The 26,365-nt window shown below is 47.6% G+C and overlaps 1 protein-coding gene across 4 annotated transcripts; it reads right to left on the reverse strand.

Annotated features, from left to right (window-relative positions):
• Positions 1 to 2,046: 2,046 nt before the first annotated feature.
• On the reverse strand, positions 2,047 to 23,747 carry LOC147010286 (inosine-uridine preferring nucleoside hydrolase-like). Of its 4 annotated transcripts, none has more exons than XM_085859975.1 (7): positions 22,633 to 22,783; positions 22,375 to 22,520; positions 20,073 to 20,155; positions 6,683 to 6,874; positions 4,909 to 5,020; positions 2,838 to 2,974; positions 2,047 to 2,585 (listed from the first exon to the last, which is right to left on the reverse strand). In XM_085859975.1, the coding sequence occupies exons 2-7, from the start codon at positions 22,445 to 22,447 to the stop codon at positions 2,259 to 2,261; spliced, it is 924 nt and encodes a 307-aa protein (XP_085716101.1). In that variant the 5' UTR covers positions 22,448 to 22,520; positions 22,633 to 22,783; the 3' UTR covers positions 2,047 to 2,258. The 4 variants fall into 4 exon arrangements, with proteins under 4 accessions (XP_085716101.1, XP_085716098.1, XP_085716099.1 ...); XM_085859972.1 differs by having other exon boundaries at positions 20,073 to 20,301; positions 22,633 to 22,781; XM_085859973.1 differs by lacking the exons at positions 22,375 to 22,520; positions 22,633 to 22,783 and adding an exon at positions 23,595 to 23,747 and having other exon boundaries at positions 20,073 to 20,301.
• Between the last annotated feature and the right edge of the window lie 2,618 nt (positions 23,748 to 26,365).

Consider the following 26,365-nt stretch of genomic DNA (forward strand, 5'->3'; position numbering starts at 1 on the left):
CCTCTCATAACCAATGTTAGGAGTGCGAATGACGCCAGATGTTGTTGAATTGGTGTCCTGCAAATTGATGGAGGTTGAGGGATTCGCATCCGACTCCTGAACACCAGATGTTGATGATTCGACGGCGCTTAACAGCACCGCCGTCTCAGGGGTTATAATGCCGGCTAGTTCAGCACAGGTCTCGGGTCACGCTCCTCAGATCAAGATACTAAAGTACCCCTGTGCCTTGCCAGTTGGGGATATAGACCCGGCTACAGACTGTGTTTGTCAGGGACCAAGCGAAGTCTGCCACAGTCCATAACCAGTTTGGTTTTAAATATAAATCGAGCGATTGTTCCTCAGCACGGCACGAATAAATTCAGGGCGGCAAATTTCGTATAAATCAGCCATATTTATTGGGGACACGTTCGGGAGCATGACACAAGCAAAGCATTCACGATAACGTTATCATTCATCTATAACCCATCCTTATCTAGGGAGTTACAGGTAAGGGTTTCGCAGGGGAACCCTACCAAAATAAACCTTAGGTTTGGACAACATGCAGACAAGACACGGAGTACTTGGTGGTGCCTCATGGATGAGAGGAAAAGTGTCGAAGGCACGAATGCAGCTCGTGACAAACCGATGGCGTCGGATTCGAGCACCCAGCTCGAGCAAGCAGCGTGGCAAGATGGCGCTCGTACTCCTATCGGCACCGCTCGCGCATGCCGTGTGGCAAGATGGCGACGACGACGTCCTTCTGTCGGCACCGCTCACACACCAGCCTCGGCGCGTCCAGCCCCTGTAATGTTGACGGCACAAGAGCTAAGGATCCGGTGTGTTCCAGCTGGTTTGTCACAAAGTCCAGTATGCGAATCCAGGCCTGTCCTGTACACCAGACCAGGCCAAATCTGGGTGTTGGGCTCCGCAGGCGTATTGACGGGATGAAAGACGACGTAGTCCAGCCGCGCAGGGAGTAAGGACAGTCAGAGGCCCTGTGGCTGGACTCAGATGAACCTGTGGATGACCTGCAGGCTGGATACATGATCGAGGAGGAACAGCTGGCCAAGCCAATCCTCATAACCAGATCGCTGACAGACCAAACAGTTCCTTCCTTGCCTTTTGGGGCAGGCTCTTCGGACCACCCCTGGGGACCCGTGATTGGTCCATTGTTCGAGATTGTAGCAGCTCTCCGCCAATGGGTTGCTGGCACGTCTTGCTGACTGACTGAGGGCGCTGGGTGGGGGCTCGTTAGAAGGGGGGAAGGAAAAAAGTAGGCGCCTCTCGGTACACCACCACTGTATGAATACTGGACAGCCTGCTACACCTCCCGACACAAATGTAACGTCCGATTACCAAACAACCTGGCTGAACATGCATTTAAGGGGGGATCTGGGCTAATCCTATATTTAGTAACCCACTAAGGGCCCATTTCCGCAACAATATATCACGATATGTCAAAAAGTTCACTGCTGGATGGAATGAGTTGAAAACCGCTGGACGGAATGAGTTGAAAAACCGCTGGACGGAATGAGCTCAAAACCACTGGACGGATAGAGCTGAAAAGTGCTGGAGGGAATGAATTGAAAACTGCTGGATGGAATGAGTTGAACACCGCTGGATGGAATGAGTTGAAAACCACTGGACGGAATGAGTTGATTACCGCTGGATGGAATGAGTTGATAACCGCTGGACGGAATGAGTTGATAACCACTGGACAGAATGAGTTGATAACCACTGGACAGAATGAGTTTAAAACCGCTGGACGGAATGAGTTGATAACCGTTGGACGGAATGAGTTTAAAACTGCTGGACGGAATGAGTTGATAACCACTGGACGGAATGAGTTGAAAACCGCTGGATGGAATGAGTCGAAAACCGCTGGACGGAATGAGCTGAAAACCGCTGAATGTACTTGTGGTGTGTACAGGAGTGTTCCGGGAGTAAATTAAATCTTATTGCCCCTGGGCTGGGGGCAAGCACAATTGTTTATGTCAATGTGTATTGTTTAGCACCGCGTAGTTCCCTGGAATACAAGTCGGAGTAAAATACGCCACACACATCATAAAAGTTTGGGAATGAACGTCTCTGTAATGACAAATTATTTGCTTGTACAATATGGTAAAATATAGCTTGTAATTCGCATTCTTCTCTTTACAGTGTACAGGATAAACGACAGAGGAAGATTTTGAAGTTGGATGGCAGAAAACACGTGAATCTCGTTATTAATTTGCTTTCTCATGAGGAAATGCACAAAGTGTGGAATAACTTCTCCTTATTCACCGCATCATGTTTGTGAGAAGTTTTTTTAAAAGTGTGACGTCACAGCGCGTGAACAGCCGGATCTTCCGCTTATTGGGCCAACGACCCTTCCAGTCCACCACCATCTGAGCACGGGTCAGGTGACCAGCCAACTCCACGCTCGCCGCTACCTCCTCGCTTGCCTCGATGAAGCCCGGCTCGGTGGCGGCAGCCACCGCGAAACAGTCGCAGGGTGCCCAGCCCATGTTCAACTCACTCTTTGAAACAGTTGAGCAAAACTCCATGATTCGCTGCACAAAGGTTGCCTTCTCACTCCCACATGCAAAGCACGTCTCAAAGAAGTCCTGCAAGACAGGGAAAAAGGCAGCAGTGTTTGGCGATCTTGCACCGGGACTATCCTCAGACATTCTCTTCCCACGCTACGTCAAATGATGAGGATATCAATTTCCCTTTTTGAGTTTGCATAGAAATGAGCAATCGAGCGATGAGACTCTGCATGCTTAAATATCACCGATTCATTTAAGTAAAGGAAAATACACGAGTCCATGTTCTTCAATTGGCCGTTTGTTTTTAAAGAAAATGAGTGAAAATGTTACCCAGGGAAGAACTTGACTTGAACAGAACTCCAAGCTTGCGATATGCAGTGGACAGCTGTACTGGTTGAGCACAGCGAAGGCAGCTTCAGGATCCGCAAAGAAGTTAAATTCAGCACTCACGCTGTCGTTTCCTCTTCCTGTGTGCACACACAAACACACACACACACACACACACACACACACACACACACACACAACACCCTAATGTTTGTGCGCAAGTACAAAATATAAAGAGAAAAAATGATATTGTCATGTACGGACGGGTGTGCGGCATGTGGCGCGGATCAGCCACGGGTATATAGAATATCAGGAAAAACCAAATTAACGGGGCCCACATCGGTGACCATGTAAAGGACCACATCGGGGACCATGTTACTGATAGTAATTACACTCAACAATATTTATGTTGACGTGTCGGTTTGTTTACCACGATGGTTAACGTGACGATCAAACGAACAGACCCGGGGAATTTGACACTCCAAGTGCGTGAAAGCAAAAACTCACGTTCATAGTTACAAGATTAAACCCAATTTACCCACTCATTGACCAATGGGAATGAGTCGGTCACACTACAGAGCGAGAATAAAACCAAATAAAAACATTTATTCACGGCAAAAAGAAAGGGTGAAGATGAAATAACGAAAAAAAAATAAACACCAAGGACAACAGACTTTGTCCAATTCCTTTCGCTCGGACTTTTGTCGTACACCTTATGATTAGATCTTATCACTCATTAGCTCCACACAAATACAAAGGAAACATGAGCAACGACATGGGCAAAGTGGACTGGTGAGGCCTTCACTTTCTCTTGGCGGTGTCAGCTAGTTCTGGCTCCGATGTGCAGGGTAGTGTTTCCTCACACACGACGGGCTCCAGGTGGATCGCTGAGGCCTGACTGCACAAAGGCTCGCCATCCGGACAACATCGCTCCCTTTTGGATCAAAGCACAGGTGACAACCCGCAGCTGCCCGTCATCCCAGATTGAATGACTTCAAGGAATCTCATGCCGGGTCTGGCAGAGAGTCCGGTGCAGAATCTCGTGCCGAGTGTTTGGGTTTCTCTTTAATAAATTTATTGGAGTTTGATGAAGCATTGGGTGGATGAGGAAAGAACAGTTGATGTCGTTCATTTATATGATTACAAGACATTTAATAAGGTCCCACCAAGGAGGCTCGAATGGATAAGGTGAAGCAGGACCGGATTTACTTGCTTGTGGGCCTAGGCCAAACCTTATCAGTGCCCCCCCCCCCAAATATTATATATATATATATATATATTTATGTATATACAGTATATATATATCGTAATATTGTAATGTAAAAAAAAGAATTACAACATAATGCAACACATCAATAATTTTTAATCAAATTAGTTCCATATCAAGTACATCAAAGTAAATCAAGTTCCATATCATGTACATCTTCCACGTAGGAATAATGGAAAATACAATGAAACTGAAGCATAATAAATTACAATGAAATACAATGCATACAATGCATAATAAAAAGCATACAATGAAACCGATCAGAGAACCCACAAGTCCCCGGTGGGCCCCCAGTTACTCGTGGGCCCTTGGCCAATGGCCTATGTTGCCTATTGGAAAATCCGGCCCAGAGGTGAAGCCTTGTGGAGTGGTTTGTGACTCGTAGAGTAACTGACTGGATTGGAAACGGGGTTGGTGATACGAAGTGAAGAGGGGTTGTGAGTGGGAGGATGTCCAGCTGTGAGTGTGAGGATGTAAGTATTGAGGTCCCTTCGGGATCAGTACAAGATTAATCATCATTCATAATTTACATCAATGATTGGCACAGTGGGGTTAAGAGTAGGTTTATCAAATTTGCAGATGAGGGGAGTGAGATAGCAGAGAGGGAGGTGATGACATTCAGCAAATTCTCCATACCTTTATAGATTGGGCAAAATATTGGCGAATGAGTTTAACATTATGAAAGTGAAAGTTAGTGGTGTGAATGGGTCAGAAGAATGAAACCGAGTATGGGAACGAAGGGCACCACACGATGGGTGAGGACGAGGGTCACGTCATGACGGGTGTTTGTTATTCTACGTGAATTACCTTCCATGTTGCCACCCATGATGTAAACAGACCGCAGGAGGGATGGAAATGAAGAATCGAGTGAAACGGCCAATGCCAGGTTGGTTAGTGGACCCACTGCCACCAGGTTGATCTGCAAGGAACACACCAATGTGTTGTGTTGAGATATTTTTTTATAACTCAACCCGTTGCAGCAGCTGATGTAGTTTTGTGGGCATTTTTCAACTTTGCAGTTACCTCTTGGAGAAATGAATTCACATTTTAAACTACTTTTGAAATTCCATCACTTGTTCATCGTCCTACGTGGGGCGTACACCCCAAGGATTTGTGGATGAGATTTCTTGGTGAGTTAGGGTTAGGGTAAGATGAGATCACGAGTTGTGTGGGGGGGGGAGTGGGTTGAGGTGGAGTGGGGTGGGGTGGAGTAGGGTGGGGTGGGGGGAGTGGGGTGGAGTGAGTGGGGGTACACTAATTATTTCAGACATCAGCACCGTTTGTGTTTGTGAAGTTGTGAGGATTTTAAAAAAAAACTGAAAACCTGGATTTTCGCCCAGTCCCGGGAATGATCGTCTTTCCCGGTGTCTTTTGAGACTGACCGGGCGGGCAAGGAGGCAGGAAGCAGTCCAAGCATCCCTGACGTAGACGCGGCCATCCTGTGACTCATGGTTTGTACTACCGCAAGCCCGCACAGCATGTTAAGGTTAGGGTTCCTGTCTTCTCATTCGGGGAAGGGGGGAGAGGAACAAGTTCAAGCCCTCTGATGTTTATTGGTTTATGGAGAGATCTTCTAACATCCCAGTCCCTGAGTGTCAGCACGTCATTGGCCCGTAATGCTTGGCGTGGCAGTCACAGCACTGATTGGGTCAGGATCAGTGGTGTCAATTGACCGAGACTGTTTATACGCATCGACATGGCATGCTGATGGCTGGCGTGCGCTGAGCGCTGACAGCAATGTCATGAGGATGGGGAATGGGTCGAGAGAAGGAGGTTGGGGAGGGCAGGGAAGGGGTCAGGAGAGGATGCAGATGGAGTAGGGTGCAGAGTGGAGGGTGAGGAAGGGAGGTTAGTGAGGGTGAAGAGAGGATGTTTGGGATAGGGGTTGGGGAGGGTGAGGAAGAGGAGGCAAATTAAATTATGCATGGGTTCTGTGACCTCTCGACCTCCTTCTCCCTCTCCCTCCCTCTCTCCAGCATCCACAGAGGTGTGCCTCACTCCAAAGGCGCTCCAGTCATGAACCTTTCGACCTCCAGCATGGAAGAGAACCAGGTTGTGTCACTCTGAGGACGAAGTGCCACCCTTTAATAATGTTGCTCAGTTGAGTGTGCATGATGATGCGTGTGGGCCCTTAGCCTGGGTTAGTTTGTTTGTTAAGTATTGTGTTCATTCATCCTGTCTTCATTGTCACCTCCTTGTCCTGTAGACACACTCTGTGATTTTGTGCACTCTCTCCTGTGCATTATTAAATTATTCCTCAAGAGACGTGCGGTTGGTGTTTCCGACGTCTCTCCCACGTTGACCGATTGGGTTCATTGAAAACTGCTGAAGGGAAAAAACATCAACCAAGGAAGTCCCTTTACCAAGTCAGGAGTGATGAGAACAGAGATCATCCAAGGTTCACTTCACCCGGCTATCCATGTGAAATTAGTTACCTGCTTGCAAGGTTCCTTACATGTATTGCTTGTGATTCTGGAAATGACCGTACACACTCGTAAATAACTAATAATGAAGAACATAATTACTATTATCAAAAATAATTATTAACCAACTTCCAAACGACGTGAACACATAATCTCACCTTTCCAGGCCACTGCTTCGCCAACCTAATGAGAGCCAGTGCTGCCGGCTCCTGTTGCAGCTGATCTTGTGATGGCGGTGGCTCTTGACCCGGCACGACAGCCACATCACCAAGTCCATCCAGGCCAAAAAAATGTGTCGCCGAGATGACATTACCCAGCAGTGAGGCTTCAGCACCACCATAAACTGGGACCTGAGCACACAGTACATGCGTGGTACACGCACGCACACACACACACACACACACACACACACACACACACACACACACACACACACCTCTGTTTAAATATGCAAAACTTCATCTCCTACAAATGAAGCTGAAGCACAAGATGTTTATCTTTCACATTGCACACCAGGTGAGGGGTGGTTCCTCTTGTTTTTAGTGCTTTTACTCCAGTTGAGTTCCCTCTGCTTTCTCAGTCCATGGAACCTCCTCACCAAGTTCAGGATGTATGCGTTGCTCCAGCCCCTTCCTCGTTACACTTCCAAAATCCACCTGGACTACCCACCTCGACTCTATTCTCGCACACCCTTACTTGCAGGATCTCCTCCTCTTCCCTGTCGTCTTTTCCGATTCAGCCATTCCCTTGCTTGTGTCTGTGGTGTATGTGCATAGAGTGCTGAGGGGCGTGGCGTACTTATGATGATAGTCACGTGAGTAGCGGGTTCATATATCCTTACGCACCTGCTGGAGGCTCGGAGTAGTGTACATCCGGGCACGCAATAAACAGTTACGACTACGCTCACACTCTCTCCGTGTCTCACTGCACCCCAGACATTACAGTGAGCGACGAGGATGTTTCGAATCACTGCTCATGGAAGAGTGCATGTTTTCATCGGCAATGACTTTGAGTTGTTGCCGGAGCAATTGGATTGCCAGGCGCACACGGCGCCGGAAAAAAATCATCGCAGCTGGCACGGTACGAGTTCGATCACCTGGCAAGGAGCCCAGAGGAGCGCATCGCGAGTTTCGCCACGTGGGTGAAACATCGGGTCGTCGTCTGCAAATTCACGTCGAGTGAACGGCAGGCCAGGCTCAAAGATCGTTTTATTTCTGGATTGCAAGACTCAGAAATGGTTTCGGCGATACTACGGCTGGAGTACGAGGACATTACGTTCAATTCATCATTCGAAACGGCATCGGCAGTCGAACAGGCGCTGAGAGATGTCCAAGCCATTGCCGGCCAGAGCCTCACAGGTGGTCCGGAGGTCCACGTGGCGTGGGACAACCCTGATGACCCGGGACAAGACCTGCAACCTGTGCGAGGCCACCCCGATGACCCAGAGCAAGACCTGCAACCGAAACGAGGTTTTGTACATGACATACGCTTTTACATCCCGGAGGAAAACCTGCAACCTGCACGTGGCAACCCGGACGGCCAGAGCAGGACCTGCAGCCGATGATGAGCCTGTTTTCAATTGGTCCGACGGTGACAAGACCAATGACAGTGGAGATCGAGGTGAACAAGATGCCGATCGTTTTTCAGATTGATACTGGGGCGGCTGTATCGATCATGGGCGAGCAGACCGCTCGTAGACTAAACGGTCTCAACCTTATCAGGTCTAACCTCACGCTGTACACGTACACCAGCGAAGCGATTACGACAGTTGAAATGGCAGACGTATTTGTAACCTACCAAGGTCAAAGCACCGTGCTCTCGCTGTTTGTGGTATGAGGGGAGGGGCCGGCACTCCTGGGCCGAGACTGGCTGACTCGCATCAGGTTAGACTAGACGACGCCGGCCATTCACCTTGGGCGACCCGTGCCGAGCCGATTAGAGCATCAGTCAAAGGAGGTTTTTCAAAAGCATCAAGATTTGTTTTGCAATGAGCTTGGACAACTCGAGGACGTGCAGGCAAAGCTTTTGAGGGAGGAGGGGGCAGGGGCCACGTAGATGCAGAGTTGGTGTCTGTTCCTTGCTTCCTACAACTACGATATACAGTTCCGAAGCAACGGGGAGCATGCCGACCGTGACGGTCCCTCGCGCTTGCCTTGCGCGGAGGTCCATGGGAAGCATGCCGACTGCGACGGTCCCTCGCGCTTGCCTTGTGTGGAGGGCCACGGGAAGCATGCGACTGCGACGGTCCCTTGCACTTGCCTTGCGCGGAGGGCCACGGGAAGCATGGCAATTGCGACGGTCCCTCGTGCTTGCCTTGCGCGGAGGGTCCAACTTCGTCTGAATCAGCCGACCAGGTTGATGTGTTTGCACTGAGCCAGGTCCAGGGTGGGCCGGTCACCGCCAAGCAGGTCCCGGTGGAGTCGGCTCATGATACAGTACTTGCCCGTGTTGTTCAGGCGATTCCAACGGGGGATTGGAGCAGAGTACTCGCCCGTGTCGTTCAGGCGATTCCAACGGGGGATTGGAGCAGAGTACTCGCCCGTGTCGTTCAGGCGATTTCAACGGGGGATTGGAGCGATCTGCCTTCGACTGTGGGATCGGCTCGTTATCCGGCACGCGCTCATGTCATGCAGGCGATCGTTCAACACGTGATCGCCTCGGGCGCGGTCTATAGGGACGAGGAGGCAGTGCAGAGGAGGAGACGAGAAGGGTTCATCTCTACGTCTTCAGCCGTCCATCCTGCAACCGAGCTATGGTTGTTCGCAACGTTGCTGTGGTGGCCGGGGTTGGAGAGAGACATTGAACGAGTGGTTAAGCATTGCGCTGCTGGGCAGGCAAATGCCGACAAGCCGCGCGTGAGCGGAATGGGTTTGATTGTGATGGATGCGTTCTCTGGGTGGCCGGAGTGTGTGGTTTTGCAGAGTGCATCGACGGGCATTACTGTAACGAGGCTGCGGATGAGTGTTGGTAATAAAGGCATACCCGATATGCTGGGTTCTGGTAATGGTCCGCAGTTCCTCGCAGATGTGTTTCATGCTCTGGTGCATCGCAGCGGTGCTCGACACCTTAAACGGTTTGTTAAAATGTTGTGTGATCCTGACGCACCAGAATCGTTTGTTGAAATGTTGTGCCATCCTGCCACTGACGAGCAGGCAGAATCGTTTGTTGAAATGTTGTGCCATCCTGCCACTGACGAGCAGGCAGAATCGTTTGTTGAAATGTTGTGCCATCCTGCCACTGACAAGCAGGCAGAATTGCTTGTTGAAATGTTGTGCCATCCTGCCACTGACGAGCAGGCAGAATTGTTTGTTAAAATGTGGAAACGTGCTTTGTGTAAAGGGGAGTTTACATCTGCACAGATGGTGCTTAATGTGTTTTCGTTACTGTGTGGAAATGTGAGACATTCAGCCACCGATGACCCTGCCATCCGTCTGTATGGACGTGCATTACAGTCTAGAGTGGTTTTGCTGCGACCTGGAGGGTCGGTGGTTGGGGCAATGTTGCGCCCGACACTGGTGCGTGTTTTTGATGTGGGACAGCGGGTAATGGAACCGGCAAATTGCCTGGTTCAAATTGATGATGGGGAGGTGTGGAAGCGGCATGTGGAACCGGGGCATGTTCGCTGTTCAGCGTCACCCCCACCTCTGATATTGTCAAGGCCAGACATGCCGAGCGACGTGGAGCCCCCACCTCTGTTCTCGCCAAGGCCAGACGTACTGGCGCCCACGGGGCTCGCGGACTCGGGGTGTTTACCTGATTCAGTCCTGTCTGAGGGAGACGAGCAAGCTTGTCAGCCGGGGGCGTTTGATGGTGCAGGGGGAGGTTCACCTCGGGTGTCACCTCGACCTAGCCAGAAGGCGTGTAAGCCTGGGCCGTCTGGTGGCGCTGTCCACCCAGGTCGGATAAATAGACGTGGTACTTGGGGGGGATTTTGGATGATTCGTGTCCTTTTTCACCAGTTGCTTTTGTGTCATAGTGCTAATGCTTTTGCTAAGTGCCATTTTGTCACGAGTTGCTTTTTGTGTCATAGTGTCAATGATTTTTGATTAGTATCATGTTGTCGTTTCTACTTGTCATTTTATAATTATGATTGTTATTTTATAATTATAATTTTAGGAGGGAGGAGTGTGGTGTATAGGCATAGAGTGCTGAGGGGCATGGCATACTTATGATGATAGTCACGTGGGTAGCGGGTTCATATATCCTTACGCGCCCGCTGGAGGCTCGGAGTAGTGTACATCCAGGCACACAATAAACAGCGTTACGACTATGCTCACACTCTCTCCGTATCTCACTGCACCCCGGACATTACAGTGTCCAACTGTTATGCTGCTGTCCCACTATCAATCCATGCATGTCCATTTGCTCTTCCCTGAGCTTCAAACAATTTGAAAGAAAAAAAACAAACAACACTCAGAAAACATCACAAAGTCAATCTATTGGAATTATCAATGCAGCGACAATACTCGTGTGGCCACTTCCAGGATCGTATTACTCGGTGTCTGCTTGCGGTTCCTCGTGAGTCGAGGGGCACGAATAGGGCTAACTTTGGCTGCAGTCACATGCTATCTGATTGTCAGACCATCTTGTTTTGGAGGTGGCATCATCTCGGGTGGCACCAGACAGCTTGGATTGGACTGAAGCGATACACCTGGTTTTGTGGTAGGTGTTCCAGCACGTGATGAAGATGTCCCTACAAACAGAGATGTTGTCAGTGGCAAGGGATAAGGATCGGGGCTGTTTGGTTTGGTTTGGTTTGGTGGCTAATCTGCAAGTTTGTGATGCATTGGTACCAATGGATATTCTCCAGTCATCTCACATGTTTCATGTCGAACACATCCTGTGTGCGCAGGTGTGCAGCTCGTACAGGAGAATAGATAGCACTGCGGCACAGTACGTCTTGATTTTTGTTTCCCGTTGCATATGTGCCTCTTGTAGAAAAGTGGTCAAAACTCTAAACAGATGGCTCAGAGCCGCTGCTGCTTTGGAGATACAAGAAGTGACGTCATCAGCTTTGTTGATGATGGAGTCTCGACACATTAACTGGTCCATGGATTACACTCTTTCGCCATGGCTCTCAAAGTCTGGTGGGTTCATGTTGTTGGGTCTGATAGCCACAGCTTCGGTCTTAAGCCGATTGATGTACAATACCACAAACGATTAGCTTCTTCTTGTCCCAACAGTGAGTTTTTCAGGGCAGCTACACCAGCAGCAAAGATTGTGACATCATCAACATAGTCCAAGTCCGTAATCGGCTGGGAAATTAGTTTTAAACCTGGAAATAATTATTATAAAGCTGAAATTTTCAAGATAGATTCAGTCTTTAATTGTTTATCACTTATCAAAAGTCCCCAAATGTCTTGTCCCAGCTTCATAGTTAAAGCATGTCATTGCCTTGCAACCATTTCTGGGACGCAGCAATATATTTTTGAAGACCCGAGTGAGCTCTGCGGCGACTATAAAACTTCATTTCATCACCAATATATCAAGCAGATGTAGTTAGTGGAAACATATTTGTATCATCACAAAGACAATATCTATTAACACGTGGCATCTCTCTGCCAAGCAACCAGAATCCATATTCTGTGGATACATGCACACAAATATCAAAATACAAACATAATCCATTGACATGCAAGATACAAGCTCGAAATATGACATCTTTTTTTAGATGAATGAAGTTTCTTCTTGTCTTTTCTTTACAATGCTCACATATTATGATATTTGGGTGAGAAGCTCTCATTACGTCATCACCTGGCTGAAGGTCACAGCACTGCATCACCCCGACCCTCCACTCAACGCTATTATACTATAATGCTGTTAGAACAATGTACAGTGTACATCATACAGTATACAACTCGAGATATACTCCAGAGCCACTCCGTCACGTATCCCCTGTGGAATTAAGTGTCTCAACAAACCCTCTCTGGGTCATCATCCTCAGAGCCAAGATCCTCAGCCTGTGCTGAGTTGTGCATCACAAACCCCAACACAGTGGCTGCACATTGCAGAGCACGACATCCCTGCTCATCTGCACCCACACCGAGTCATGCACCCCACTTTGTATTTACAGGTAATGAGTTTCATCAGCTTTGCAGGTGCAACACGCACATCAGTAGGTCCAGGGACCAATGCATCCTTGAGCAGTTGCCATGCATACTCTCTTGGAGGAAGATCATTTCCAAGCCATTGTTACACCTACAAATATGTTCAGAATGCATGTCACCGAGCAGCTGCACTTTGTGGGTGAAAGAGTAGGAAGATTAAATGCAGCACTCACTGGCTACACTTATTTTGAACGTGTAGTATCGATATTCATCGAATGTACCGAAGTTTAGTCCCCCATACAGTGCTTGGAGGAGGAACTTCACTCCTGCATGGGACACGTCTTGGTGATTTGCTATTCCCCTGTTAAATGGTCGTTTCCATTGCGAGATCATTTTTTGACTTGAGAAGCTTGAATGCCAATTCATTTACTTGCCCGAATATGGCGGATTGCCGTATCACTTCCAGTAACAGCATGGAGGAACAGCTGATGTTGCACCTTGTCACCGACAGATTACACATTGCTGTATTATGTTTCATGAGGTTTGCTGCTTGCGCTTGGATGAAGCCTCAACAGCCTCGCAGAAGACGTTGTCCGAGTCACCAACATAACCAATAGGTCAGTGTCAGTCCCAACCAATACCAACATAACCAACAAGTCAGTGTCGGTCCCAACCAATACCAACGTAACCAGCAGGTCAGTATCAGTCCCAACCAATACCAACGTAACCAATAGGTCAGTGTCGGTGCCAACCAATACCAACGTAACCAACAGTTCAGTGTCGGTCCCAACCTATAACACTGGGTGTTCACTTTGTGCAATCTCTAGAACGGTGGACACGAGTACATCAGCATCAGACTCTACCTGTCTAACCTGCATTCCTGCATTACCGAGATGTGTACATCTCGTCCCACCATTTATGAGGAAGGGAGCTTTTCCGTTCTTTGCTGCAGACAATGCAGACTTTGATGAAGATACCCCAGATGGTAAGGGTACAACACATGGCACCATCATTGCCGTGTACCAAAGAGTGACTGCAGATGGACAGCCTTTTGTTCCACCACTTGACATTGTGGAATCGAAGAGCCTGACTGTATCACCATATCATGTTCCAGTGTTAGAGTATAGTAAGCCCAAGCCACAGCCAGTCAAGAGGGACACTGACTTCACTGTAAGCAAGATTGGCATCCCAGAAAAATACCAATTGACACACCTTGGATGGGTATTTGCATCATTTCTTGCAAGGGCAAGAGATGGAGCAGATGGGTGTAAGATACCTGGCTCGGCAGGATTCAACTCATTGATTTCTTTAAGCCAACCTCAAATACATGTTGGTGCATTGCCTCTGCTTCCGGAAATCGCCCATGACTGGTCAACACTGCTGACTGTAATTGTGCAGGTCAATCAGTTAAGACACATGGCAGTTGGAGATTCTCATCCCACAATAATAACTTTGAATCTAGCTTTGTATGAAAAAGTGGTGCAGCTGTTAGATGCCAGACCTGATCTGAAGGACAAAGTTGTTCCAAGGCTAGGGAAACTGCATGTTGTGATGGCTGCATTGAGGGCTATTGGTGTATCCATGGAGAACTCTGGCATTGATGATGCTTGGGCTGAGGCTGACCAATATGGCTCAGCCACAACAAGACAGGTATTGAAGTGCACCCACTACAAACGTGCACATCGAGCTCACATCTATTCATACATGGCCTTGTCCGATCTCGCTCTGGATGGATTCTTCAAAGAATATCCTCATTTACGTGATTGTTGCTTGGAGACAGCAGATGCTACAGCTGATGCCTGTGGTAAGGAGGATAAGAAGGAAAAGGTGGAATCAGTCAGAGAAGCAAAAACCTGTCTGGAAAAGGCTATCACAACATCAGACATTGTCACTACATTTAACCTATGGAAGGAAAAGCGATCCAAAGATGCAATGTTTAGGGCAACCCTGAACTATTTGCAATGTGTTGAGATAGTCCTGTTTTTTGTCGCGGCATCACGAAATGCAGATATGGAATTCCACCTTGCAGCAGGAGAGCAGCTAAACAAGCTTTTCTTTTCCATGGACCATATAAAATACAAAAGACTCTGGCCACGCTATCTTGCAGACATGAAGGATCTCAAGGAGAAGCATCCAGAGACATGGCAGGAACTGGAGGGGGGCTGCTTGTCAGTTAGCAAGAATGATGTACCTCTTTCACTTCCATTGGCACGGATCATGCCATTGAACATTTGGATCGGCAAATGAAAGCCAGATCAGGATTGGTTGGAATATCAAACAATGTTAATGCCAGACAGAAGTTTTTCTTAGCCACCCCAGAACTATCACGCATGTCAGCAGAATTCAAGACTCAGTTCTTCATTGAGGCAAACAGCCAATTGACTGAGCACCATGATCTTTGTCCAAGTGATGTGAAACATGTGCACACAGCTGTGGACAAAATAAAGAATGCAATTCTTGCCCATGGGAACCCTTTGCAGTTGAAGGGGACAAGCTGTACAACATGATCACCCTGGCTTATGTTACTGATGAGTATGTGGTATGTGGAGCAGATACTCAATGCAAAAGACAGTGGTCAAAAGTTGTATGAAGAATTTGTGCAAGACAGGATAAATGGTGGTACAAGCCTTTGGGCTAAGGTAACAAAACTAGGGAACAGGACAATGTCCATTAAGCTGCGTGACAAGATAGTCGATCTGAAGGAGACAAAAAAATCTCCATGGAAAACTTATGGTTCTTGTAAAATCCAGCAGAGACATAGATCAAAAACATGCTATTGGAAACCATGAATTCACCCTTATACCAAGAGCACTGTTTTCACCTGATGGTACAATGCTTAGATGCACTGACAAGTCTAAGTTGATTCACCTTCTTGAGACACTCAAACCTGAGGAAACAGATCAAATGCAACGGAGTCGACTGAATGATGACATAATGGACACTTCACCAGCAGAGACCAATGGTGTACACAGAAAGATTGCCTTGGTGGATGGCATGGTTTTTGTGCAGGCAAAAAAAAACAGCCGCATTAGAAACTGTTGCTGGCCTTGGAAACAGCTTCAATGAAATGCTGATGTCAACAACAAGAAGGTATAATGAGATCATTGTAGTGTTTGACACATATAAGGATTCATCTCTGAAGTATGCTACAAGAGAATCCCGACGACAGGGAAAGGCTCCTGTCCAGTACGAGATCCACGATGATACAAGGATAAAACATGTCACCATGAAGAAATTCCTCTCGCATGACAAGACAAAAGTCTGATCTAACAGATTACCTTGCAATGAAAGTGATTATGTACAACAAGGACTTACCAAAACGTATTGTTGTGTCTGCGTCTGAGTGCACAAGAAGCAATAGCGATATAGCGTTTGAGAACAACAACCACAAAGAGGCCGACACCCTTCTGATCCATCATGCAGTGTTGGCATCTCACAGAAATCCACCTGATGCAGAAATCATGCTCTTCTTACCAGACACTGATGTGCTTGTACTTGTAGTTGCCAACATCATCTTTTCCTCAGAAAAAAACATCCATTTCAATGGTGTCCAGGATCATTGACAAGGAGCCTATTGCTGCAGCAATTCGAAGACAAAGAGCAAAGGCACTGCCCGCATTGCATGCCTTCTCATTTGCTGACACTATTGGGAAATTCAACTGAATAGGCAAAGTGACATGGCTCAAAGTCTTCGTGAAAGCTGGTGATGATGTCATTGAAGCTTTTCAGCAGCTCATGGATGATGATGGTGTCAATGAGCAACAGTTGGCTGTACTTGCATCATTTGTGTGTGAGGTATATTGCCCGAAGGGAATTCACATCGAGAGCATTCTAGACTTACAATTGTATCTTTTCTGCAAACACATGGTGGAAAGCGACAGACTGCCACCAACAATGGGAGCATTGAAGCAGAATATTCTGAGAGTCCATGTCCAGGCTAGAGTGCGGGGCCAAGCTAGTATTGCACATCAGACCTTCGTAGATCCACTGAAGAATGGATTCTTCCAAGACGCAAATGGTAATCTTATGCCCTGTACTACAGATGATCTTCCTGCACCAAACGCCAGAATTGAGATGGTTTCTTGTCACTGCGAGGGCGATTGCTCAACACACAGGTGTGGTTGCAGGTTGCACAATCTTGCCTGCACAGACCTCTGTTCATGCAACACTGAATGCCAAAATGATGATGACGACTCCCTCAGTATTCCTGTGTGTGCTGACAGTTTGGAAGATGACAGATGAACTAAAACCATTTGGTCCAGAAAATATGATTTCTATTAATTGATTCCAGTGTCAGTTTGTATGTTGATCTGGTACATTTTTCAGAATATTCTTATCAGATATAGTCACATATCATAGAGTGAAGGAAGTTTTTTTATGTGAGAAGTTGACTCATCCTCTCCTCCACCCAGCCATAAAGCCACTTTCGTAGGTGCTCGATGCCCTGCACTATACAAACATGTACTTCATGCCACACGTTCTGTCAACAGGCATGCATGGTAATTACCTGTTGCCACAAAATAGCTGTAAGTGATACAGAAATAACTACTGGTGGGCAAATATCATAGGTTGCAGCAAGCCAATACCAAAACTTTTTCAAATAGCTGCACCATCACTTTGCTCGACATTGAAAATGTGGAGATGCCCCTGAGGCTACTCGGCTCATGATTCTTTCGCTGCAAGTAGGTTGTAGGCCAAAATAGATTTTGAATGGTGACCATCGTGGACAATAAGATAACCTGCATTTTGAATTCCTACATAATTTCAATTTGATGTCAATACATGCATCAATTTCCTTAGCTTCGAATGTTCGGTTCTTATCGCTAAGAATTGTGTTCCAATTTTAAAACAACTAGTGCGGGCCCGTAGGTGCGTAAACAACGACTGGATTGGGGCATTTTTTCAATTAGATCGGACCAACCGTATCATAAATGGCCATAATTTGGGAAACATACTCAGGTCGAAGAAGAAGAAGAAGAAGAAGAAGAAGAAGAAGAAGAAGAAGAAGAAGAAGAAGAAGAAAAAGAAGAAGAAGAAGAAGAAGAAGAAGAAGAAGAAGAAGAAGAAGAAGAAGAAGAAGAAGAAGAAGAAGAAGAAGAAGAAGAAGAAGAAGAACAAGAAGAAGAAGAACAAGAAGAAGAAGAACAAGAAGAAGAAGAAGAAAAAGAAGAAGAAGAAGAAGAAGAAGAAGAAGAAGAAGAAGAAGAAGAAGAAGAAGAAGAAGAAGAAGAAGAAGAAGAAGAAGAAGAAGAAGAAGAAGAAGAAGAAGAAGAAGAAGAAGAAGAAGAAGAAGAAGAAGAAGAAGAAGAAGAAGAAGAAGAAGAAGAAGAAGAAGAAGAAGAAGAAGAAGAAGAAGAAGAAGAAGAAGAAGAAGAAGAAGAAGAAGAAGAAGAAGAAGAAGAAGAAGAAGAAGAAGAAGAAGAAGAAGAAGAAGAAGAAGAAGAAGAAGAAGAAGAAGAAGAAGAAGAAGGAAAGAAAGAAGGATTGTGACGCCCCACTCTCTCTCGCCCCCTTCGGTCCCCCTAGTCTCGCCCCTCCTCTCTCCCCCTCCTCTCTCGCCCCTCTCTCTCGCCCCCACTATCACCCCCTCTCTCGCATTGTGACGCCCCTCTCTCACCCCCTCTCCTTCCCCTCTCTTGCCCCCCTCTCTCACCCTCCTCTCTCCCCCTCCTCTCTCCCCCCTCTCTCTGTAAATGTATTCACAAAAAAACAAAAAACAAATAAATAAACATTAATTGTGACATCATTCGTGATGTCATAGCACCGTGTCCTGTCATTGGTTTGGTAAATAAATGGCCATAACTTGGGCACCGCTTGTCCGATTAATATCAAACCTTGAAAAGGCACATACTCAGGTCCCCAGCATCGATTGTGACATCATACCAAACGAAGAAGAATTGTGACGTCAATCGTGGGAAAATAAATACATAAATGAACATTAATTGTGACATCATTCGTGACGTCATAGCACCGTGTCTTGTCATTGGTCGACAGATAAATGGCCGTAACTTGGGAACCGCTTGTCCGATTGATATCAAACCTTGAAAAGGTACATCCGAGGGTCCCCAGCAATATTCCTGGCAAGTTTCAATCAGATCGGACTGGCGGTCATCGAGAAACGGCGGTCGTATACAGACACACACACACACACACACACACACACACACACACACACACACACACACACACACACACACACACACACACACACACACACACACATTGCTGGAATTATAGATAGATAATTGATACAGTAACAAACAAAAGAGGTTTTTGATGGCAGCCATCTTGAATTCCAAGATGGCTGCCATCAAAATCTATTTCAACTTGCATTATCATTTTCCTCCACCCCAAAATGTGGGTATAGCCATTGAAATCATTTTCGTATCTTGCTTAGTTTTTGAGTTATTGATAAAAACAGTAACTAAATGGCAACCATTTTGAAATCCAAGATGGCGGCTGAAAAATAATTCGCTTCAAATGGAAACATTGGTTTTTGTGTTTAGTGGGCCAAAGGCTTTCCAAAAATGGGAATAGTTACAAATCTCCATCGATATTGAACGAACGTTTGGCTCTTAACATTGGGAACCTAACTAATATTCCAGCACAAAAAATGATCACCATTACAAATTGATTCGGGTCTACCTCCACCTTCATTCCCTCTCCTCCATCCTCATTCCCTCCCCCCCCCTCGTCCTCTCCTCTACTCACATTCCCTCTCCTTACCCTCATCCTCTCCTCCACCCTCATTCCCTCTCCTCCCTCATCCTTTCCTCCACCCCCATTTCCTCCCCTCCCTCGTCCTCTCCTCCCCTCATTCCCTCTCCTTCTTCCTCCTCCTCCTCGACTCCCTCTCCTACCCCCTCATTCCCTCTCCTCCATCCTCCTCCCCTTTCCCTCAGCCTCTCCTCCACTCATCCTCTCCTCCACCCTCATTCCCTCTTCCCCCTCCTCCTCTCCTCCATCCTCATTCCCTCTTCTTCCTCCTCCTCTCCTCCACCCTCATTTGCTGTTCTCCCTCATCCTCTCCTCCACCCTCATTCCCTCACCTCCCTCCTAATTCCCACTCCTCCCTCATCCTCTCCTCCACCCTCATTCCCTCTCCTCCATCCTCATCTCCTCTACCCTCAATCCCTCTTCTCCCTCCTCCTCTCCCTCTTCTTCCCCCTCCTCTCCTCCACCCTCATTTGCTGTTCTCCCTTATCCTCTCCTCCACCCAAATTCCCTCTTCTCCTCCTCCTCTCCTCCCCCCTCAATCCCTCTTCTCCCTCCTCCTCTCCTCCATTCTCATTCCTTCTTCTCTCACATCCTCCCCTCCATCCTAATTCCCTCTTCTCCCTCCCCCTCCTCTCCTCCACTATAATTCCTTCTTCTCCTCCCTCCTCACCTCCATGCTCCCTCCCTCTTCTCCTCCACACTCTCCAACTGCTACTTGACCATTCCCGTTTCAATCGGCTGTCCCATACACCTTGCCAAGTACATTATTACATTTCTGCCTCACCTCTGTTTGCTTGCAGATTGCCAGCACACGCAGCACATTGCTGCACACTTGTTGCAAACTCGTGTTGCCGAAAGTGCAGGTGACTGCAAGGACACGAGCACGTGGAGCAGCAAAAAGCATCATGAGGGCGAGAGCGTCGTCCACTCCGCAATCGACATCAATGATGAAGAGCCTTTCCCCCTCCTTTTGAACCCATTCATTTGTGGAATTGCTATCACACTCACCCTTCCTGTGTACACACAAACAATGGTAGGTGGTCACACACAATGGCAGGGATACACAAACACACACACACACACACACACACAATGGCAAGTGTACACACACACACACACACACACACACACACACAATGGCAAGTGTACACACACACACACACGCACACAATGGTAGGTGTTCACACACAATGGCAGGGATACACACACACAATGGCAAGTGCGCACACACACACACACACACACACACACACACACAATGGCAAGTGCACACACACACACACACACAATGGCAAGTGCACACACACACACACACACACACACACACACACAATGGCAAGTGCACACACACACACACACACACACACACACACACACACACACAATGGCAAGTGCTCACACACACACACACACACAATGGCAAGTGTACACACACACAAACACAATGGCAAGTGTGCGCACACACACACACACACACACACACACAATGGCAGGTGCAAACACACAAACACCCATGCACACAAAATGGTAGGTGTACACACAAGAACACACAATGGTAGGTGTACACACACATGCACACATACAAGATGGCAGGTGTACACACACACACACATGCACACATACAAGATGGCAGGTGTACACACACACACACACACACACACACACACACACACACACACACACACAGACACACACACACAAACAAATTGTCAGGTGAACACATACATACTCTCACACCGCCCATCTCACACAAAATGGTTGGTGTACAGACACACACACACACACAATGACAGGTGTAAACACACACACACACACACACACTTACAAAATGGCAGGTGTACACACAAGAACACACACACCACACACACACACACACAACTGTCCACTCTCGCTCTGCTCATCACTCACAACGGACCACTCTCGCACCGCTCATCACTCACAACGGACCGCTCTCGCACCGCTCATCACTCACAACTGTTCACTCTCGCTCCGCTCATTACTCACAACGGACCACTCTCGCACCGCTCATCACTCACAACTGTTCACTCTCGCTCCGCTCATCACTCACAACGGACCACTCTCGCACCGCTCATCACTCACAACGGACCACTCTCGCACCGCTCATCACTCACAACTGTCCACTCTCGCTCTGCTCATCACTCACAACGGACCACTCTCGCACCGCTCATCACTCACAACTGTCCACTCTCGCTCTGCTCATCACTCACAACTGTCCACTCTCGCTCTGCTCATCACTCACAACGGACCACTCTCGCACCACTCATCACTCACAACTGTTCACTCTTGCTCCGCTCATCACTCACAACGGACCACTCTCGCACCGCTCATCACTCACAACTGTCCACTCTCGCACAGCTCATTCACAACGGACCACTCTCGCACCGCTCATCACTCAACTGTCCACTCCCGCTCCGCTCATCACTCACAACGGACCACTCTCGCACCACTCATCACTCACAACTGTCCACTCTCACTCTGCTCATCACTCACAATGGACCACTCTCGCACAGCTCACTCACAACGGAACACTCTCACTCCGCTCATCACTCACAATGGACCACTCTCGCACCACTCATCACTCAACTGTCCACTCGCACTCCGCTCATCACTCATAGCGGACCACCCTTGCACAGCTCATCCCTCACAACCACTCGCGCACCACTCATCCCTCACAACTAACCACTCTCGCACCACTCATCCCTCACAACTAGCCACTCGCACCACTCATCCCTCACAACTAGCCACTCTCGCACTACTTACCACTCTCACACCGCTCATCCCTTACAACTAACCACTCTCGCACCACTTATCACTCATAGCGGACCACTCTCGCACAGCTCATCCCTCACAACCACTCTTGCACCGCTCATCCCTCACAACTAACCACTCTCGCACCGCTCATCCCTCACAACTAACCACTCTCGCACCGCTCATCCCTCACAACTAACCACTCTCGCACCGCTCATCCCTCACAACTAACCACTCTCACACCACTCATCCCTCACAACTAGCCACTCTCGCACCGCTCATCCCTCATAACCACTCTCGCACCAATAAATACGAACATTGCGAATATGTGCCGGAACGCGTCGCTGTGTCCATTTCCTGCCGGCACTCCAGGGGCCTCCATCTGGCCATTCATTCCCTTGAGGCCTAGACAGATGCTTGGCCCGTCCCGATCTCTTCGGGACAGGACATTGCAGGCACCCACCTAAAGGAGAACGCCTCACGTTAACCCCAGGAGACCCCCTCGACACACACTCCGATGTGTTTTGCAGAGTGAAGTGGTTTGTGGAGACCGGAGCGCAAATCTTACTACCAACCTCCGAGGGAAGGTAACCGACTGCAGGCGGATGTCCGCAGACACAGTTGGCACCAGATATGGTGGTTGTTGCCTCACAAGGAGCTCCTCTGCCCTTTGGCAGGTTTTATATTTAATCCTGTTGGGTGTCCATTTCCATACACCCTCCTCACCAGGGAGACCTGGTGGGGAAACCGGTTTAGTCGCCGACACTCGACCATGAACAGGTTAGTATGGATTTTACATGGTACCTTTAGCAAGTCACAGATCTGATCTGATCATCAGGTTTCAGTGCCGCCATACCGACCGGGCTGCTTTGTACCATCTATTAACGCGGCACATGCAGGGCCCAAGGTCAAGCGGTCCCCCAACCTTCGAGTCGCCCGATTACAGGCGCACACCACTTCACAATCACCACTCACAACTAACCACTCCATCCCAATCACCACTCACAACTAACTATTCTCGTACTAATCACCACTCACAACTCACCACTCTCGGACCAATCACCACTCACAACTAACCAGTCCCGTTCCAATCACCACTCACAACTAACTATTCTCGTACCAATCACCACTCACAACGAACCACTCTCGTACCAATCACCACTCACAACTAACCGCTCTCGTACCAATCACTACTCACAACTTACTGATCTCGTACCAATCACAACTCACAACTACCACTCTCATACCAATCACCACTCACAACTAACCACTCTCGTACCAATCACCACTCACTATAATCCACTCTCGTACCAATCACCACTCACAACGAACCGCTCTCGTACCAGTCACCACTCACAATTATCCACTCTCGCACCGCTCATCACTCACCACTGACCACTTTTGTTGCAATCACCACTCACAACTAACCACTCTTGCACCACTCACTACTGTCGCACCACTCGGGTTCAAATCACACGAACGTGTCCCTGAGGAAACTCGACAACCTCACAACCATCAATACTTCCACACCCTTCACCTTCGGTTTTCGCCATGTTGCGCCATGTTTCGACGTCAGTCATGGACGTTGAAGTTCGACTTTCCTCGACTCCAAATCCCTCCCATTGGTCTGTCATCAATCAACCAACTCAAAATCCCTCCCATTGGTCTGTCATTGATCAACCAACTCCAAATCCCTCCCATTGGTCTGTCATCAATCAACCAACTCCAAATCCCTCCCATTGGTCTGTCATTGATCAACCAACTCCAAATCCCTCCCATTGGTCTGTCATCAATCAACCAACTCCAAATCCCTCCCATTGGTCTGTCATTGATCAACCAACTCCAAATCCCTCCCATTGGTCTGTCATCAATCAACCAACTCCAAATCCCTCCCATTGGTCTGTCATCAATCAACCAACTCCAAATCCCTCCCATTGGTCTGTCACCAATCAAAGGCCGGCCAAACAACACAAAATTACTGATAATTTTTACTGATTGGTTAAAATACCGTTATTTAACATATCTATTTAGTTTGGTTCACATTCTATTTTAAATGTTTCATTCTTCCTGCTGGTTATAAACACACCATTGTATCGTTCAATGTCTTGCACTTACAAAATAAGAAACAGATAACCCAAACTCTTAACAATGAACCTTCACCCAAACCTAAACTTTTACAGTTAACCTTCACCCCCAACCAAACTCTTACAATTAACCTTTACCCCAAACCCAAAATCTTACAATTAACCTTTACCCCAACCCAAACTCTTGCAGTTAACCTTCACCCCAACCCAAACTCTTGCAGTTAACCTTCACCCCCAAACAAACTCTTACAATTAACCTTTACCCCAACCAAAAACCCTTTGAGTTCACCTTTACCCGAACCCAAACTCTTGCAGTTAACCTTTACCCCAACCCAAACTCTTCCAGTTAACCCTTACCCCAATGCAAACTTTTACAATTAATCTTTACCCAGACTCTGACAATTTTCATTTACCCAAACTCATACAGTAAACCTTCAACCCAAACCAAACTCTTGCAGCAACCTTTACCCCAATCCAAACTTTTACAATTAACCTTTACCCAGACTCTGACAATTTTAATTTACCCAAACTCATACAGTTAACCTTCACCCCAAACCAACCTCTTCCAGTTAACCTTTACCCAAACCCAAACTCTTACAAGTAACCTTTACCCCAAACCAAACTCATATAGTAAACCTTCACCCCAAACCAACCTCTTCAATTTAACCTTCACCCAAACCCAAACTCTTACAAGTAACTTTTACCCCAACCAAAAACTATTACAGTTATCGTTTCCCCAAACCCAAACTCTTACAGTTAATCTTTATCCAAACTCTTACAATTAAACTTTACCCAAACCCAAACTTTTACAACTAACCTTTACCCAAACCCAAACTCATACAGTTAACCTTTACCCCAACCCAAACTCTTACAGTTAACCTTTACCACAATCCAAACTCTTACAATTAACATTTACCCAAACGCAAACTCTGACAATTGTCTCGCTTTTGGGTCAGCAAATGGAGCAAAAAAGGTCAGTAAATGGAGTGGCGCTTTTTCAGGTGAGGTCAGGTATGGGAGCATGCGCCAGAGCAACACGTCGTTGCGTCCACTTTCCGCCGATATTGCAGGGGTCTCCGTCTGGTCATGCCCCAGGCTGATGCCTGGCCCATCCCCATCTCATTGAGATGCCGATCAACCTGCTGCAACCACGAGGCACGTGGTCGGCCCATTGGCTTCCTCCACTCACGAGACTCCCTGGCTGAGAGAATCTGGTGAGCAGGATCAGCATCAGGAAAATGAGCCACATGTCCATACAGTCACAGCTGATGCTCACTGACTATGCCGGTAATGAATCTCATTTGAGTCTCTCTCAGCAACCGCTTGTTGGGCATAAAGTCTGACCAGCGATAGGCAAGGATTCTCCAAAGAGACCTGGTACCAAAGGAATTAAGTCTCCGTCACAAATCTCACATCCATAGAGCAAGGCTGGAAGCACCAAGGACCTGAAGACTTGGACTTTTGTCCTCCCGCACAGGTACTGGCAGAGTCACACCCCATTATCCAATGAATCCATGACTCCCCAGGCCCCAACCAGATGTCTATTGACCTCTGACTCACAGCCAGCAGAGACATGAATATCACAGCCAAAGTAAGTGAATCTCTCCACGACCTCAACATCTTCACCACAGCCAGCGAGACATGAATATCACTGCCAAGGTAAGTGAATCTCTCCACGACCTCAACATCCTCACCACAAACAGGCACACACAAGACAGCAGCATCCAAGATGTCATTGAAAGCCTGGATCTTAGTTTTGACCCAGGAAACCGGTAATCCCAGCAGCTCCGACTCCTCGTTCAGCACCTCGAGGGCCCCCAAAAGGACATTTAAAGTCTCCGCAAAGATGACTGCATCATCTGCGAAATCAAGGTCAGAGTTCATGGCATTCGCAAATGATGCACCACAGCTTGATCTCTCCAACATCCTCCTGAGAATCCAGTCCATACAAGTGCTGAAAAGTGTGGGGGCCAGTACACACCCCTGGTGAACTCCAGTAACAATTGGAAATAAGCTAGAGATGGTAACACCACATCTCACAGCACTCTCAGTATCAGAGTCGAGTTCAGACATCAGATCGATCAGTTTTGGTGGCACACCACGAAGACCAAGAATCCTCCAGAGGGCATCCCGATTCACTGAATTAAACACTTTACAGAGATCAACATAGGCTGCAAACAGCCCCTGCTGAAACTTTCATCTGCGTTCGGTGAGGACCCGAAGA

Source organism: Eptatretus burgeri, chromosome 16 (assembly GCF_056783735.1).
Source record: "Eptatretus burgeri isolate ZD-2024b chromosome 16, Ebu_testis_v1, whole genome shotgun sequence".
Taxonomy (NCBI): domain Eukaryota; kingdom Metazoa; phylum Chordata; class Myxini; order Myxiniformes; family Myxinidae; genus Eptatretus; species Eptatretus burgeri.